Source organism: Chiloscyllium plagiosum, chromosome 39 (genome assembly GCF_004010195.1).
Source record: "Chiloscyllium plagiosum isolate BGI_BamShark_2017 chromosome 39, ASM401019v2, whole genome shotgun sequence".
NCBI lineage: Eukaryota > Metazoa > Chordata > Chondrichthyes > Orectolobiformes > Hemiscylliidae > Chiloscyllium > Chiloscyllium plagiosum.
This window is the reverse complement of record NC_057748.1, coordinates 14739063-14756965: the sequence shown is the minus strand read 5'-3', so window position 1 is coordinate 14756965 and position 17903 is coordinate 14739063. Positions and strand designations below refer to the sequence as shown.

Genomic DNA, 17903 nt, shown 5'->3' with positions numbered 1-17903 from the left:
CCGGGAACATTATCTGGGTTCCTGGATTAGCAATTGAGCAATAATGCCACTTGGCATTACCATCCCCTAAGTAATAAAGGAAGGAATGTAGGTGGAGGAGGCCATTCAGCCCCTTGAATCTGGCCCATCATTCAATAGGATCATGGCTATCCTGACTTGCAGTATGTGTTCCCAATGACGAGGTGGCCACAAAGATGGCTGCCACCTGCATAAGTGAGACCATGATGCATCACAAATGGAGACACAGATATATTGTTAAATAGACCTGTACATGGAAATTCCAATTTAGTCGGAGTTGGCTAAAGATTTGGTATCTTATCAAAGTTATTTGAGGAGGGTGAGATACACCGTATACGAAAATTTTTACGGGAAGGTCAGAGGGCATCCACTTAAGTCACAAGGCACTGTCAACCTTCTAATAGGAAACAAGCAAGGCAGCTCTGAAACACTAAAAGCAAGCAGCAATGCTTCTCTGGAACATGCTGTCACCGGTTGACTGGTAGTGCTCCTAGGATTATACTTGGACTGTCCCTGTTACTATACACAGGCTGGGGGGGCTATCTCTACTTCTCCATATTGCTTCAGATGTCTGTTCCAAACTGCAGTCCCATTACATGGGCAATGCCATCTTTGTTCCTGATATGGCAATGCAAACCATTGTTTCCGTGAGTGTGCAGTTACTGAACCATTTAGTAGCAGCATTGATAATAAATGCAATGTTAAAAACGTGCTTTGTGTAATGTTTAAATGTCCCTATGGTTTGATGCCTCGATTTCTTACAGCAGCAGTCTGCAGATAGTTTCACACTGTCGAAGCTCTGGGGAATCCCGGACGATTGACAAGCCCAGAGGAGATGTGAAAAGGGAAGGTTAGGGAATGGCTGTGTGATCTAAATACGTAAAAGAGGCTGGGTTGCAACGCGGCAGTCGGGTGACCATCAGTGACAAGGAAATTTCAAAGCAAAGTTAGTGATCAAGCCTAAGTAAAAATCGAAAGAACCAGGGATGCTGTAAATCAGAAACAAAAATAGAGATTGTTGGAAAAGTTCAGTAGCGCTGGAAGCATCTGTGGAAAGTTAACTCTGATTTCTCTCCATAGACCTGCTGAGTTTTCCCAGCAATCTCTGTTTTTGTTGGTGATCAAGCCCCCCAGTTCTGGAGAAGCCTGTAAAATGGCTGCCACACATGGTGAGATGTAGGCAGGTCTTTGCACCAACAAGCAGAATGATACTGCTCCCTACTGGCAGCCAGGTGTAATAATTGGACAAGCATCACAAAACACTCACAAGGTCTAAAGCTGACAAGTTCTCTGATTGGTTAGAATAACACAGCAGAGAGGCGAGCCACACGGATCAGCTGTGCGAGCTTGTTGGAAGAGCCATCCATTGAGTCCAACAGCATATATTTTTCCTTGTGAAAGTTACTGTTTACTCTGCTTCCTCTCAGGCAGCACATTCCAGATCACAAGAACTCACTGCGTACATCTGTTTTCATGTCACCTTTTTGTCCTTCTCCTTATCAAAACCCTTCAACGTTTTTGAATGCCCCCTGACAAATATAAAAGTGGAAAGGTTTTGCCACAACTATGCCATGCACTAGTCAGACCACAACTGGATAACTGGGTGCAGCTTATCTAAGAAAAGATATACTGGCATAGGGTGCAACCCAGAAAAGGGTCACTAGACTTACACCAGGTATGGCAGAACTGTTCTCTGGGGAGAGTTTGATCAGTTTGGAGCCTGCACTTGCTGGAATATTGAAGAATGAAAGGTGATCTTAGTTCTTGATACAAATTAATTAAATAAGAATATAGAAGGCATGGTTAGTAAGTTTGTGGATGACATGAGAATTGGTGGTATAATGAACAGTGAAGAAGGTTATTTAAGATTAGAAAGAGAGCTTGATCAATTGGGCCAATAGGCCGAGGAGTAACAGATGGAGCTTAATTTGGAAAATGTGAGGTATTGCATTTTGGTAAAACCAACAAGGGCAGGATTTACACAATTGAAAGAAGGACCTTAGGTAGTTTTGTAGAACAGAGAGATCTAGAGGCTCAGGTACATAATTCTTTGAAGTTTGCATCAATGTCGACAATGTGGTCAAGAAGGTGTTTAGCACGCTTGCCTTCATTGCTCAGACTTCATTGCTCAGACGCTTGACTTCATCATGTTGAGGCTGTACAGGATGTTGATGAGGCCTCTTTGGGAGTATGTGTCCAGTTCTAGTCAGCCTGTTATAGGAAGGATATTATTAAGCTGGAAAGGATTCAGAAAAGATTTACCAGGATGTTGCCAGGAATGGAGGGTTTGAGTTATAAGGAGAGGCTTGGATCTTTTTCACTGGACCGTAGGAGGTTGAGAGGTGATCTAATAGAGATTTATAAAATCATGAGGAGTGTAGATAAGATGAATAACAGGTGTCTTTGCCATGGAATGGGGGATTTCAAGACTAGGGACATATTTTTAAAGTGATAGGTCAAAGATTTAAAAAGGCATGAGGGGCAATTTTTCCAGACAGAGGGTAGATCACATATGGAATGAACTGCCAGAGGAAGTGATGGATGCAGATACAGTTACAACATTTAAAAGACATTTGGACGGTGCATGGATAAGAAATGTTTGGAAGGAAATGGGTTAAGTGCAGGCAGGTGGGACTAGTTTAGTTTGGGATTAAGGTCGGCATGGACTGGTTGGACTGAAGAGTCTGTTTCTGTGCAGTATGACTCTATGGCTCTCTGAAACACAAAAGGTCTTTAGGGACTTGACAAGGGGACACACTGTTTCCCATTGTGGGAGAGTCGAGGATCAGAGGGCATAATTGAAATGAGAAGGAATTTCTTAGAGAGTTGTGAATCTGTGGAATTCTTTACCATGGAGAGCTGTTGAGGTTGGTTCATCAAGTATATTCAAGGCTGAGATAGACATTTTTAGTCAGTAAGGGAATCAAGAGTTATGGGGAAAATGTAAGAAAGTAGAGTTGAGGATCATCAGATCAGCCAGGACTGGAGCAGACTCGATGGGCTGAATGGCCTACGTCTGCTCCTTGGTCTTATAGTTTCATAAATCTTGCTATAAACTACTTGGCAATTCCGGTCTGTGTATTCCTAGGATTCTTTACAATTCTCGCGCTGAATGATGTCTGGCAGAGATGTTTGGAAGCTAGTGCCCCATCTGCTGTTTCAAAAAGAGTCTTTAGAAGTTTATACTGAGGATTCCACAAGTTGATGTGTCGCACCTCCCAGACCGGAGGTTATTTGATTCAAACCCGATTTGAGATTTTATTCCTTCATGGGATGTGAGCATCACTGACTAGGCCAGCATTTATTGCTCATATGTGTGTGAAATAGGAGGGGTTTCGACAATATGGGCCAAATGATGGCAAATGGGATTAGATTAATTTAGGATATCTGGTCATCATGGACGGGTTGGACCGAAGGGTCTGTTTCTGTGCTGTACATCTCTATGACTCTAATGCTAATTGTCCAGCTGAGAATCAACCTTATTGCTTTAGATCTGGAGTCATAAGTTGGCTAGATTTGGTCAAGCTGGCAGATTTCCTTTGCTAAAGGATGTTCGTGAACCAGATGAAGTTTTCTGTTAATGGTTATACAGTCACTATCAGACCAGAATTTTATTGAATTTAAATTCATCACTATCTGCCACGATAGGATTCAAACATTAGCCTGGTGACTAGCTCAGTGGCATATTACTACCATGTCAATGCCTCTCCACTTGAACACAAAGTCTGGGCTGTTTGTGCAGTACTGAGGAAGTGCAGCACTGTCAACAGTGTTGTCTTTTGGGTGTAACATTAGCCGAGGCCCTGCCTTTTCTCTCAGCTGGGTGTAAAATACCCCTCGGTAAAAAGCAGGGGAGTTCTCCCTGGTTGAGTCATACAGCATGGAAACACACCCATCGGTCCAACTCGTTCATGCCAACCAAGTTTCCCAAACTAATTGCACTTGCCTGGATTTGACCCATATTCTTCTAAGCCTTTCCTATTCATGTACCTGTCAAAATGTCTTTTAAGTGTTGCAACTGTACCTACATTTACCACTTTCCTCTGGCAGTTCATTCCACACAAGAACCACCCTCTGTGTGAAAGTTGCCCCTCAGGTCCATTTTAAATCTTTCTCCTCTCATCTTAAAAATATACCCTCTACTTTTGAACTACCCTACCCTAGAGAAAGGCTCTTTGCTATTAACCTTATCTATGCTACTTGTGATTTCATAAACCTCTATATGAAATCTCAACCCCTCAACATCCCATGCTCCAGTTAAAAAAGTCCCAGCCAATCCTTATAACTCAAACCTTCCAGTTCTGGCAACATCCTACTTTCCTATCATTCAATTAATCATAGAATCCCCAGTGTGGAAACAGGCCATTTGGCCCAACCAGTCCAGCCGACCTTCCGAAGAGCATCCCACCCAGACCCATTCCCCTACCCTATTATTCTATATTTCCTCCGACTGATGCACCCAACCTACACAACCCTGAACACTCTGGAGCAATTTAGCATAGCCAATTCACCTAACTTGTACTTCTTTGGATTGTGGGAGGAAACTAGAGCACCCAGAGGCAACGCACACAGACACGGGGAGAATGTACAAACTCCACACAGACGGTTGCCCGAGGCTGGAATCGAACCCTGGTGCTGTGAGGCAGCAGTGCTAACCACTGAGCCACCATGTGGCACTTTATGTCTACACGTCCATTTCTAATAGCCTGGTCATTATCACATGATCTTGTTGTGTGTTTTTTTAAGGCTTTCTTCACCATGTATAAAATATTGTACAGCTGTGGTTCAAGAGATCCTACAAACTCCGCAGGGTAATTAGGGATTAGCAATAAACACGACCAAGCCAATGGTGCCAATATCCTGAAGGACATCAAGAGAGGAGAAAGAAAAGGCATCATCTGATCAGTTAATAATTTCATCTCCTGCTTGTCTTTGTGTTTTTTTCCTTCCCTGCTGCTCCTCAGTGGACACAGCCACCAAGATGGTCTGGGTGTCAAATTTGCTGTAAATGAGAAGGTAAACAGGAACCGTCGTGAGTGACTCAATTTTTCCTTCGAGGTTGAAGTACACAATAACACACTTGCAACTTTCTAGGTCCAGTGGTCAAAGTCCATTCATATGTTCACTCTGACAGGAACAGCTGGTAAACCATTCAGCCCCTCAAGCTTGTTCCACCATTACATTAGATTGCAACTGATGTGCATCTTACCCACCTGCCTTGGTCCTGTAACCATTAATAGCCATGCTCAACAATTTCCATTTGTAACTTTTTAACTAACCCCATGTGCACCACCATTTTGGGGGAAGGTCCAGATTTTCTTTTCTGATGAAGGGTCACTGGACTCAAAATGTAAACTGTGTTTTTCTCTTAACAGAAGCTGCTAGACCTAGTGAGCTGCTCCAGCACTCTCTCGTCTTGGTTCCAGATTTTCGCTCCCCTCTCTGTGCAGGTTAATCCTAATTGGAAGAGCTCTAATTTTAAGGTTATGTCACCAGTTTCTCCCATCAAAGAAAAAGAAAATCGAACAACCATTTACAAATCTTTTCATGCTATAAACCTCATTGAGATCACCCTTTGATCGAGACTTGAGGGAACACAAGCTCAAACTACACAACTTCTTATAATTTATAATTTGGAGATGCCGGTGTTGGACTGGGGTGCACAAAGTTAAAAATCACACAAAACACCAGGTTATAGTCCATCAGGTTTAATTGGAAGCATACTAGCTTTCAGAGCGCTGCTCCTTCATCAAGTGGTTGTGATCACAATCACCTGATGAAGGAGTGGCGCTCCAAACGTTAGTGTGCTTCCAATTAAACCTGTTGGACTATAACCTGGGTGTTGTATTATAATTTAACTTGTTCACCCTGGCAGCATTCTGGTGAATCTGCAGTGAACTTCCCCTCTGAAAGCACTCAATTCCAGATGGACTCTAACGCTATACAATTGTAGAGTGACTTCACTCCCTCCGTCCCAGCTTCTTTGAGCTAAGACGAACATTCTTTTTAGTTACTTTTTAAATATATTTTACCTAGCTTGTATTCATGATCTATTGCACTACAAGATCCTCACCATAATCAAGTCACGCATATGAATAAAAATGTAAAAAGTCCATTTAGTGCAACAGGAATTGCAAACAGCAGTTTTAAAAAGTATTGCAGGATGCACTAATCTCACTGAAAGGAAGAGCAGACATGATGGGCTGAATGGCTTACTTTTTATCCTACATTTACGGTCTTTTAGCATCTGGGGGTGAGCTCAGTTAGAGGTTCGGGGGCAGGGGGAAGAGACCCTCCTGAACACGCTTTTTCTGATGCTCTGGATGAAAACAGGGACTTTTTAAATATATTTTACCTAGCTTGTATTCATGATCTATTGCACTACAAGATCCTCACCATAATCAAGTCACACATATGAATAAAAATGTAAAAAGTCCATTTGGTGCAACAGAAATTGCAAAGCAAACAGCGGTTTTAAAAAGTATTGCTGGATGCACTGATCTCACAGAAAGGAAGAGCAGACATGATGGGCTGAATGGCTTACTTTTTATCCTACATTTACAGTCTTTTAGCATCTGGGGATGAGCTCAGTTAGAGGTTCGGGGGCAGGGGGAGGAGACCCTCCTGAACACGCTTTTTCTGATGCTCTGGATGAAAACAGGGCTGCAATAGTAATATTCAAAGTGGCAATTGTATAAATTGGAAGGCTTTTTTTGTGGGGTTTCATTGATTTCATTTTTGTGATGATATGGAACTCTTGCATTTCTGCATTCACTGAAGGCAGTATGACTGTAATCAGAGTTATGGAAATAAACAGCACGGAAATAGACCTTCTGTCCAATTTCCCTCTGACCAGATATCCTAAATTAATCTAGTTCCATTTGTCAGTATTTGGTCCATAACCCTCTAAACCCTTCCTATTTATGTATCCATCCACATGTCTTTTAAATGTTATAATTAGATCCTGACTTCTCTACAGAAGACACTGTTACACATGCTCTGCCCTGTATCTTCCATTACAAACTGGAGCTTGAAACTCCAGAGGGAAAATGAAATACATCCACAATGCAAGCTGATCAAGGATTTGTCAGAAGTGATATTTCCATGTGAAATCCAAATTCAGTGGTTGGCGTGTAAGAAGTTCCATAACATGTTACCTCAATCTATTTTTAAAAAAAATCCAGCTTCACCAGTAGTAAAACAGACTGACATTTATAAGGCACATTTGACAACCACCAAAGGTTCTTACAGTAACTGTTGTATTGCAGGAAACACATCAGCCAATCTACACACAGCCAGCTCCCACAAACAGCAGGGTGATAACAATCAGGTTGTTTGCTCTTTTTGAGACATTGATTGCATGATAAATATTGTCCAATTAACCAAGAATAACTTCTCTTCAACATGAAGCTACAGGTGATTTTACATTCAACCAATCGGGCAGATGTACATCACATTTGTAGGAAGTTACTTCTAGGAGTGTAGCATCCCCTCAGTACCGCATTGGAAGGTCAGCCTTGATCTTTGCATCCAGGTCCGGGGGTGGGACGTGAACCCAGAATACTGTAACTCAGTGAGGCCAGAGATAACGTTCCATCACAAGAATTCATTGAGCTGTGCAACAACAGTGTACCTTACTGGTGATGGCGGCTGCTAGGGGCAGTCTTTCAATTTATTGTTTCATGGGATGTCACTATCACTGGCCAGGCCAACATTTACTGCTCATCCCCAATTGTCCTTGAATAGAGTGGCTTGATAAGCTGTTTCTGGGACAGGTCTCTTTCCCCAAATAATATTAGTGCATTAGATGGTCTTTTCATGATAACTGATTATAGTTTCATGGTCACTGATACTAAGATTAGCTTTATATTCTAGATTTGTTCATCCACTGCATTTAAATTCCACCAGCTGCCATGTTGGGAATTGAACCCATGACCCCAGAACATTAAGATGGCATTAATGTGGTTGACTCTTAACTGCCCTCAATTCAAGGGCAGTTAGAGATGGACAACCAATGCCAGCAGTGGCATATACTATGTTAAAATAAAGAGGATAACAGGGGTCAAGTTAACCATAGTTTTAATCTTACATGAGGCATTGATGAGAAGAAGATGCAATCTTCAGAATAAGTGAGAAGATGGGGAGTTGCTTTCTGAACTTCATACTTGCTGTTTTAAAGACACTGAAAGTTTAACAGGGAGAGGGAGGATGTGGTAGGTATCAGGCAAGATGTTCATCCCATCTCACTCATATTACCATTCCTCAGGAATGAGCCTTAACAATGAATGTGAATATCATGCAGAGGGGTAGTAACTCTGCCCAATTTCATCCATACTTGATGTCCACATGTAGGTGTTACCCAATGTGTTTTTTTGGCTAGTGCAAAGGAGGTGGAACCTTAGCGCCAGGGGCACCACAGTGAATGGTAGCCACCCCAAAGATCAGCAAAGACTAGGCTGGAAATCTAGCATTTCTGGTCTACCTGACTGGATAAACCAGCAAGATGGCTTTGCTCTTTGGGATGGTTTGTGGTGGACTGAAAGAGAAAGAGTCAAAACATCTCAGAATATTCCTGTTCCATGAGTAAAACTGTGATGTTACTGGGAGCTAAAGGTGACATAAATGGTGATACTTGTTAGACTAGGGTGTCCCAAATGTGATCTGAGACCCCAAGCGGAGGGTGTGAGCTGTTTGGCAGCAAGAAACTCCAACCGAGTTGGAACAACCGTGCTCCCTATCTGACAAGGTCCTGCACTCACAGAGACCATCTCCTCACATTTCCAGCTGAAGGATTGCAACAATATTCAAATCTCTAGAGTCACAGAGGGAGAAGGCTTGGGGAGACAGTGTTAGACATAGCATTCTAGTAATAAGTGCAAGTAATCTAGTACGATGCAATATTTACTCTTCACTTAACACAAATGTTTGTATGTTGATGTGAAACACAGAAAAAGAGAACACAAGGTTTTAACAACTAAATAAATGATTAGTAGACCCTGGCAGATTTTACAGCCAGGTCTCAAACTTGAGAGGAACTGGATTTTCTGTCCTTGTTAGGTCTCTGTTGCTCTCACACGTGTGCCAGATCAGTCCCCAAAACCATCTTCATGATTAAGACTTGAGCTAGGCACTGCTTACAGGGTTTGTGATGCAGTGATCTAATCTCTCCCCAACAATGAAAGCCTGCTGGTCCACTCTTCTCACCAAAGGTCAAGATTAGGATGCCCCAAAATACTCTCTCTCAAACTTTCTGAAATCACTCTCTGTGAATACGCTCTTCCTTTCCGTCTTCACTTCCTTTTTCTCTGGGCGATCCTTCGCTTTCCTTCCTTGACTGTAATTCAGGACCTAAAATTAATTTTAAAAAAAATAGAATTTTATATTTAGAGTTGACTTACACACCAGTTTTCTCTGTCAGCTTGTGTGTTAAAATGAAGGAGACAATAGCTTTATATTTCCATAACATAATTCACAGAATAATACAGGAGAAGGAGGCTGTTTATGTCATCATGTGATATCATTACTCCCACACTTGGCTAAATTCCCATAGGTCCTGCAGAACGTGTAGACTATGCGTGTTCGCCCCAGTGTCCTGGCCAAATATTTACCCCTCTCTCAACATCACAAAGGCGCACGATCTGGTTATTGTTACACTGCTGTCTGTCGGATCTGGCTGTGCATCAATTGGCTGCCATATTCCCGTCATTACAACAGAGACGGATACTTCAGAAATTACTTCACTGGCATTAGTGATGAAAAGCACGATAAAAATGAAAGTCTTTCTCCCTTTGTTTATCATAGAATCCCTATGGTGTGAAAACAGGCCATTACACCAAAGAAGGCCACACCAACCCTCCGACGTGTATCCTATCCAGGCCCAATCCCCTAACCTACTACTTTACATTACCTCTGACTAATACACCAACCTGTACTTCCCTGAACACTATGGACAATTTAGCATGGCCAATTCACCTAACCTGCACACCTTTGAACTGTGGGAGTTAACCAGGGCACCCAGAGGAAACCCACACAAACACGGAGAGAATGTGCAAACTTCACCCAGACAGTATCCTGAGGTTGGAATTGAACCTGGGTCCCTGGTGCTGTGAAACAGCAGTGCTAATCACTGAGCCACCGTGCCGCCTTTAGAAAGGGCTGACCATCTGTTTTAATGATATTGGTTGAGGAATAAGCATTGGCACTGGCAGCACTCCATTGCCTTTCTTCAAAATACAGCCCTGTGATTATTTTCCTTTTACAGTCACCTGAGAAGGCAGCCAGCACCTTGGTTGAAGGTCATATCCAAAAGGCTGAACCTCTGACAATGCAGCAGTCCTTCAGTCTGAATATTGCGGCAAGTTTCTAGACTGAGACTTTGAGGTGAGCGTGTGACCCACTGAACCACGACTGACACATTCTTATGGGTCCAGTCCTTTGTCCAGCCTTGTCTAACACAGCTTCAGAATCCAGTGCTATCAACAAAGTCAAGACTTTTTTGAGCGGGCCTTCAATCTGCAAAACTCCGACACACGTGGGAGATGGTGAGAAACTGACGTGTTAGAAACACTCACCTGTTTAGTCACATTGCTCTCAGTCAGGAATTTGGCACCGAGCATGTACTGGAGATTTTCCTCTGTGTGATCTACAGCCTTTTTCTTCCGATACTCCTCTGTGGAAGCAAACAAGACTCACATTAACTCACAGATATATAACTACCATGAATACTGATCAGTTAATTTTCAAACATAAGATGTAGAGAACGTGTTCCTGTTTAAATGTGACTGACGTAATAGTCACTGATAAATCCAACAGGGAATGAAACAGCAAAGCAGTTCGAAAATAGAACTCATTGCCAAATGGAGCATTTGCAGTTCATAGCGTTGAGAAATTTAAATGGAAACAAGGCAATTTAAATGGAAAGTCTGCAAAATAACAGCAGTGTGTTGCAGTGGACAGAGCTATTACCTCTTGGTCAGAAGTTCCGGGTTCAAGTACCACTTAAGGATTTGATGGCCATGTGAAAATGTGTTCGGAATATGGCTGAACAAGTTAATTTGCAATCTGTAAATGCTTCCCAAAGGAATGTGGCAGGCAGTGAGAGCAGGTGAGTGTCTTGCCACATCACACACTGGATGTGAAGAGGTGCCACTTAATTACAGCTTCTGGAGACAGGCTCATGATTTGTTCCATAGATCTTGGCATGATCAGTCTATGTGACATATATTTCATCTTCCAGACCTTTTTCAGTCTTCCATTGCTAAGGTGGTTTGATTCTCTGAATACAACATCACTGTTAGTGTGTTTGTGCAAACTTGATGTTTGCATTACAACTAAGGCATTAATTTATTTTGGAATTAGTCCATTTGACAGTTACTGACTGTTATATCAGAACAAAAGAACTTTAGGGTCAGAAAGAGTGATCCTTCTCAATTATCCTCTGCTTTCACTGTCTAAGCAATTTACCCTTCCATTTCTCCACACTGGTAGGGTCCCCAACTACCCAGGACATTCCATCTCACCTTTTCGATATATCACAAACCCTAAACCATTAAAAGAATGAAAACATCATAATACCTCGCCAAAATAATTTTAAAAAATATATACCATGATTTTATTGATTGGCAGAGTAGGATTGAGGGGCTGAATGGCCCCCATCTATTTCTATGCAATGGATACAAGTGCACAGGACACTTAGAGTCTTACAGCATGGAGGCAGACACTTCGGTCCAACTCATCCATGCTGACCAAGTTTCCTAAACTAAATTAGCCCGACTTGCCTGTATTTGGGCCATATCCCTCTAAACCTTTCCTACCGATGTACTTATCCAAATGTCTTTCAAACGGTGTAACTGTACCTGCACCTGCCATTTCCTCTGGCAGTTCATTCTACGTACAAACCACCCTTTGTGTGAAAAAGTTGCCCTTCAGGTCCCTTTTAAATCTTTCTCCTTTCACCTTAAAATTATGCCCTCTAATTCTGAACTCTTTTGGCCTAGGGAAAAGACCTGTGCTATTCACCTTTCTCATAGTTTTATAGATGTCTTATGCTCTATCCAGACTCTCCTTATAATTCAAGCCCTCCAGTCCCTGTAACATCCTTGTAAATCTTCTCTGCACCCTCTCCAATTTAATAATATTCTTCATATAACAGGGCAACCAGAATTGTACAGTACTCCAAGCATGGCCTCACTGACTTATGGGAACACACTCAGAATACCAGATACAGATTAGACCCATTCTCTACCTGAGATAGCAGTGGGGTTTAAGCCATTGAATACGTTTGAGGCAGTCAATGATTCTTGATCTATAAAGGAGTCAAGGGTTAGGAGGGGCTTGGCAATTAAATGGAGCTATGGGCAAGATCAGGTCAGCCATAGTCTTATTGAATGGAGAAGTTCAGGATGGAGGGGGCAAATGGCCTACTCGTACTCCTTACGTTCAAACGCTGAGCAGATGCAGCTAAGAAACTGAAAGTGCACATACACACCTGTAGAGAAAGATACTCAATCCAACACAAGTGAGTGACTTACCTAATGCTGATTTAATAACTTTGCCCTTGACAGTTGCTTTGTTCTTGTTCTTCCCTTGTCCCTGCAAGCTCTTTAATTGCTTTTTTGTTCCCTTCTTAGTTGCATTAACTTGGTGCAAATGGTCAGCACCAGACGTGTGCGTGGGAATGGCCTTCCTGCTCCTCCCTTTATCTGAAACAGCAACGGCAAAGTTTGGTTTAATTTACCCTGCATCAGGTCAAGAACTTCCCAATCAAATTCCAGCCACAAAACTGGACAAAGAACATCTAGAAATAAAGGTGGCACTGGTATCAGATGTATTTCCTTTGCTGATGGCTAAGGTTGCTCTTGATTTTCACAGGGCGGAGAAAAATCATACCTGGGATGGACAGTTATAATAATGGATTCTAAATTCCATTTCACAGCCCGGAGGTACTGCTCTGTACCTGATCAATGGCTTTCAAACTGAGGTCTATGGATCCTGGGGATCTGCAGAGATATTCCAGGAAGTCCAGGAAACAAAAGTGGAGTGTGATCACCACATGTCTAGTGTGATAGCATTTGTCTGTCTGTAAAAGACTCTGAGCAAGTGATGAGCCACTTCCTTCAACTACAGCAATACTTGGGTTGTAGGCACACATACACAGTACTGTTAAGATAGGAGTGCCAGGAATTTGACCCAGGAACAATGAAATAGTTTTAGGTCAGGACTGTATGTGCCTTGCAAGGGAACTTGCAGATGGTGTTGCTCTCATGCATGTGCTGCCTTTGTCCTTTCAGGTTGTAGAGATCAGAGGTCTGGAAGGTACTAGTTGGTGAATATATGGCACAGTTATGATGGGCCAAATGGCCTACTTCTGTGCCATAACAATTCTGTGGATTCTGAGTTGCTGAAGTGCGTTAGGTACAGGGTACAAATTACTGCTGCAGTGTGTTGCGACCGTAGGGAGTGAAGATTGAGGATTGGAAATGGGGTGTCAATCAAGCAGGCTGCTTTGTCCTGGATGGTCTCAAGGTTCATGAGTGTTGTTGGAGCTGCACCCATCCAGGTAAATGGAGAGCACTCCATCACACTCCTGACCTAACGGTCAATAGGAGGCGACTTATTTGTGTGGAATTCCCAATCTCTGGCCTGTTCTTGTAACCACAGTACCTGATTGGCTAAGGAGGGCAGTTCAGATGAAGGAGCAGTGAGAGCTGCACAAGGATAATTTAGAGAGTTCTGTGATTACTAGACCAATTGAAAGGAATTCTTTCCACCAAATACAACTCATTCTTGGGATTTGCAGAGTCAAATGCAGTCACAACCTGTCAAGTATCTACCACATTGTAGTCCATACATGCCAGACCAGGTAAGGACAGACGATTCCCTTCTTTCAAGGACATTAGTGAACCAGATATTGTTTCTGATACCAATCAATGATAATTTAATGGTCACCATTACTGAGAGAAGCTTTCTTTCAAAATTTTGGTAATTGAATTCAAATTCACTTGCTGTGGTGGGTTTGATCCTCAGTCCTAAATAGTTGACCCCCCCCGTTCTAGCTCTGGAGACCATAACATCCAGTCAGGGGAAAGAGTCTCAGAGCCTCCATCTTGTTAAGTCTCTGAATTTTAAAGTTTATTTACATAAAATCACCATTTTTTGTTCCAAATATCAAAGGATGTAGACCCATTTCACTGAATTTCTTGTGACAGAACGACCCAATTGTGTCAAGAATCAATCCAAAATAAAGCTTTGTTGGACTGCCTCCAAGGCATGGACGTTCCTCCCTTAGATAATGAGACCAAAGTTATCTACAACTCCAGCTGCAATCTCACCAAAATCCCACAAAACTGGACAGTTGGTAGGCATTGTGTCCATTTCTGTATCATTACTTTGGGGAGAATGTGAAGTCTACAGAGTCATTGAGCCATGGGGTTGTAGAACATGGAAATAGACCATTTGATCCAACTTGTCCATGCTGACCAGATATCCTAAATTACTCTAGTCCATTTGCCAGCATTTGGCCCATATCTCTCTAGCCCTTTTCTATTCATGCATTTCAAGACATCCAGCATCTCCCCCTCTGTAATATGGACATTTTTCAAGATGTCACCATCTATTTCCCCACATTTTGTATCTTCCATTTCCTATTCCACAGTAAATACTGATGCAAAATACTCATTTAATATCTCCGCTATCTCCTGTGGTTCCTGCCTTGCTGATCTTTGAGGGGTCCTTTTCTCTCCCTAGTTACCCTTTGGTCTTTAATATATTTATAAAGTCCCTTTTAATTCTCCTTAACCCTACTTGCCAAAGCTGTCTCAGGTCCCCTTTTTGCCCTCCTGATTTCCCTCATAGGTATATTCCTACTGCCTTTACAATCTTCTAAGGATTCACTCAATCGGTGCTGTCTGGACCTAAAATATGCTTCCTTCTTTTTCTTGACCAAAATCTCAATTTCTCGAGTCATCCTGCACTCCCTACACCTACCAGTCTTGCCTTTCACCCCAACAGGAATATACTGTCTCTGGACTCTCATTATCTTATTTTTGAAGGCTTGAGATTTTCCAGCTGTTCCTTTACCTGCAAACATCTGCCCCCAATCAACTTTTGAAAGTTCTTGCTCAATACTGTTAAAATTGGCTTTCCTCCAATTTAAAATTTTAACTTTTAGATCTGGTCTATCCTTTTTCATCACTATTTTAAAACTAATAGAATTATGGTCGCTGGCCCAAAACTGCTCCCCTACAGACACCTCAGCCTTATTTCCCACAAGTAGGTCAAGTTTTGCAACTTAGGAGACAGTGAGGTCTGCAGATGCTGAAGATCAGAGTTGAGAGTGTGTTGCTGGAAAAGCACAGCAGGTCAGGCAGCATCCGAGGAGCAGGGTAATTAATGCTTCGGGCCAGAGTCCTTCATCAGGAATCATTCCTGATGAAGGGCTCCGGCCCGAAACGTCAATTTCCCTGCTCCTCCGATGCTGCTTTACCTGCTGTGCTCTTCCACTAACACATACTCAAGTTTTGCACCTTCCCTAGTAAGTACATCCACATACTGAATCAGAAAATGTTCTTGTACACATTTAACAAATTAGTCTCCATCTAAATCCTTAACACTATGGCAGTCCCAGACTACATTTGGATTGTTAAAATTCTTTACCATAACCACCCTAATATTCATACAGATAAGTCAGATCGCCTTACACATTTATTTCTCAATTTCCCTCTGACTATAATACAATCCCAATAAGGTGACCGTCCCGTTCTTATTTTTCCACCCAAATAACTTTCCTGGATGTATTCCCAGGAACATCCTCCCTAAGTAATGTTATAGCTTATCAAAAATGCCGTTCCCCCTTCTCTCTTGCCTCCCTTTCTACCTTAGAGCATTTGGTTAGGCCACTTTTGGAATATTATATGCAATACTGGTCTCCCTCCTAACAGATGTTGTGAATCTTGAAAGAGTTCAGAAAACAATTCTAAGGAAGGTGCCAGGGTTGGAGGGTTTGAGCTATAGGGAGAGGCTGAATAAGCTGGGGCTGTTTTACCTGGAGCGTTGGAGACCGAGGGGTAACCTTATAAAAGGTTGATAAAACCATGAGGGGCATGGATAGGGTAAACAGACAGGGTCTTTTCCCTGGGGTGAGGGAGTCCAGAACTAGACGGCATAGGTTTAATATAAGGAAAAGATTTAAAAGGGACCTAAAGGGCTATTTTTATACACAGAGGGTGGTGTTTGTATGGAATGAGCTGCCACACAAAGTGATGGAGGCTCGAATAATTACAACATTTAAAAGGCATCTGGATGGTACATGAATAGAAAGGATTTAGGGGGATACTGGCAAAGTGCAGGCAAATGAGACTTTATTAATTTATGATTTGGAGATGCCGGTGTTGGACTGGGGTGTACAAAGTTAAAAATCACACAACACTAACTCCGAAAGCTAGTGTGCTTCCAATTAAACCTGTTGGACTATAACCTGGTGTTGTGTGATTTTTAACTTTATATTAATTTAGGATATCTGGTCAGCATGGACAAGTTGGACCAGGGGTCAATCTTTGTGCTGTACATCTCCATGACTATGACCCTTTGTACCCATCCAGATGCCTTTTAAATATAGTAATTGCACCAGCAGGAAAGGGGATGTGAGGAATGTCAGGTCAGGCACGATCCTATTTCTGGAAGAAACTGCTGGAGAAACTCAGCAAGTCTGGCAGCATCTGTGTAGAGAGAAAACAGAGCTAACATTTGGGAGTCTAGCGTTCATTCTTCAGAATTGCCCATTCTGGGAAGCCCACCTTCCAATGCCAACGGTTGTTAATCTGTAAACAGGGGAAGACACCGCATAGAGCGCCACTGGTGTCAGGAGGTCGGAATCGCCCCCCCTCCACGCGCCGGGAGGTTAGAATTGCGCCCTCCGGTGTCGGGAGGTCGGAATCGCTGCCTCCAGATCCATGGAGCGCGTGAGACCGAGCGCGAACGGACGGCGGCTTAAAATTAACCCGGCGACTCTCCCTCGGAAGACAAACCTCTCAGATCCTGGCTCAGCAATTCGAGCCCCCTCCTGACCAGCGCTGCCGACATCGCTCGGCTGCCAGTCGCCGTTCCAGCCTCCGGCCGCCTTCCACCAGCCGCGCCGAGGGCAACCTCAGGGTTAAACAGCCAGGCCAAGAGGTGCCCTAGCTGAAGTAAACCTACCCCACAGCGCCCCCTGAAGGCCTGGCAGACCATTTACAGGCTCAACAGCGTCGTCTTCCCGAGCGGTGGCTTTGAGGTACTGCGTTAGAACGGCCTGGTTTATTAAATGAAAGGGACACCAAAAATTTTCCAATCAAAAATGATAATATATATAAATAACAGATAAATACTGCAGAGGCTGGAAACCTGAACTGCAAAGGGAGTACTGGAGAAACTCAGTAGGTCTGGCAGCATCTCTGGAAAAAAAAGTCTCCAGTTGGATATGACTTCAGAATTGACTCTTTATTCCAAGTGTTGCAATGTATGAATTAACAAAGAAAAAAATTTAAAAATGTATTATTTGCTTCCCATCTAATCTTTTAGAATATTTAGTTTCCATGTTATTTGTCTGTTATTTGGTACTGGGGTAAAGGGGGTCGAGGAAGTTTGCTTGCAACAATCTTCCTTTGTTTATCCTCTGGCTGGGTTCTAACTATCAGTGGTGGAGAAGAGATCAATGGTGTCTAAAAAGAACTACTTGTCTTAGTTATCAAGATAGTTTATTTTTCTTTCCCATCAAAGGCGATGCCTAAGTGTATGAAAAAGTGAAAGGGAGGGTAGGGATTACATTAAAATAGAATTGGAAGGGGGAAATAAAACGCCTGTAGTGCCTACCTCTCCCTGAAAACCTCAAGGGTATTGGTAGACACTGC

At 42.6% G+C, this 17903-nt stretch overlaps 1 protein-coding gene across 1 annotated transcript; it reads right to left on the bottom strand.

Moving 5' to 3' along the window:
- Positions 1–7211: 7211 nt before the first annotated feature.
- rps19bp1 (ribosomal protein S19 binding protein 1) lies at positions 7212–17399 on the bottom strand. Its single transcript, XM_043679813.1, has 4 exons — positions 17043–17399; positions 12549–12719; positions 10590–10687; positions 7212–9366 (listed from the first exon to the last, which is right to left on the bottom strand). The coding sequence occupies exons 1-4, from the start codon at positions 17242–17244 to the stop codon at positions 9235–9237; spliced, it is 603 nt and encodes a 200-aa protein (XP_043535748.1). The 5' UTR covers positions 17245–17399; the 3' UTR covers positions 7212–9234.
- Between the last annotated feature and the right edge of the window lie 504 nt (positions 17400–17903).

Excerpts from the sequence above, each read along its gene's own strand:
- rps19bp1 (XM_043679813.1), bottom strand. The coding sequence starts at position 17,244 with ATGGTCTGCCAGGCCTTCAGGGGGCGCTGTGGGGTAGGTTTACTTCAG. Across the intron at positions 10,688-12,548 it reads AGTTATTAAATCAGCATTAG|AGGAGTATCGGAAGAAAAAG; the intron begins GTAAGTCACTCA and ends TTGCTTCCACAG. Across the intron at positions 9,367-10,589 it reads AGAGCAATGTGACTAAACAG|GTCCTGAATTACAGTCAAGG; the intron begins GTGAGTGTTTCT and ends AATTAATTTTAG.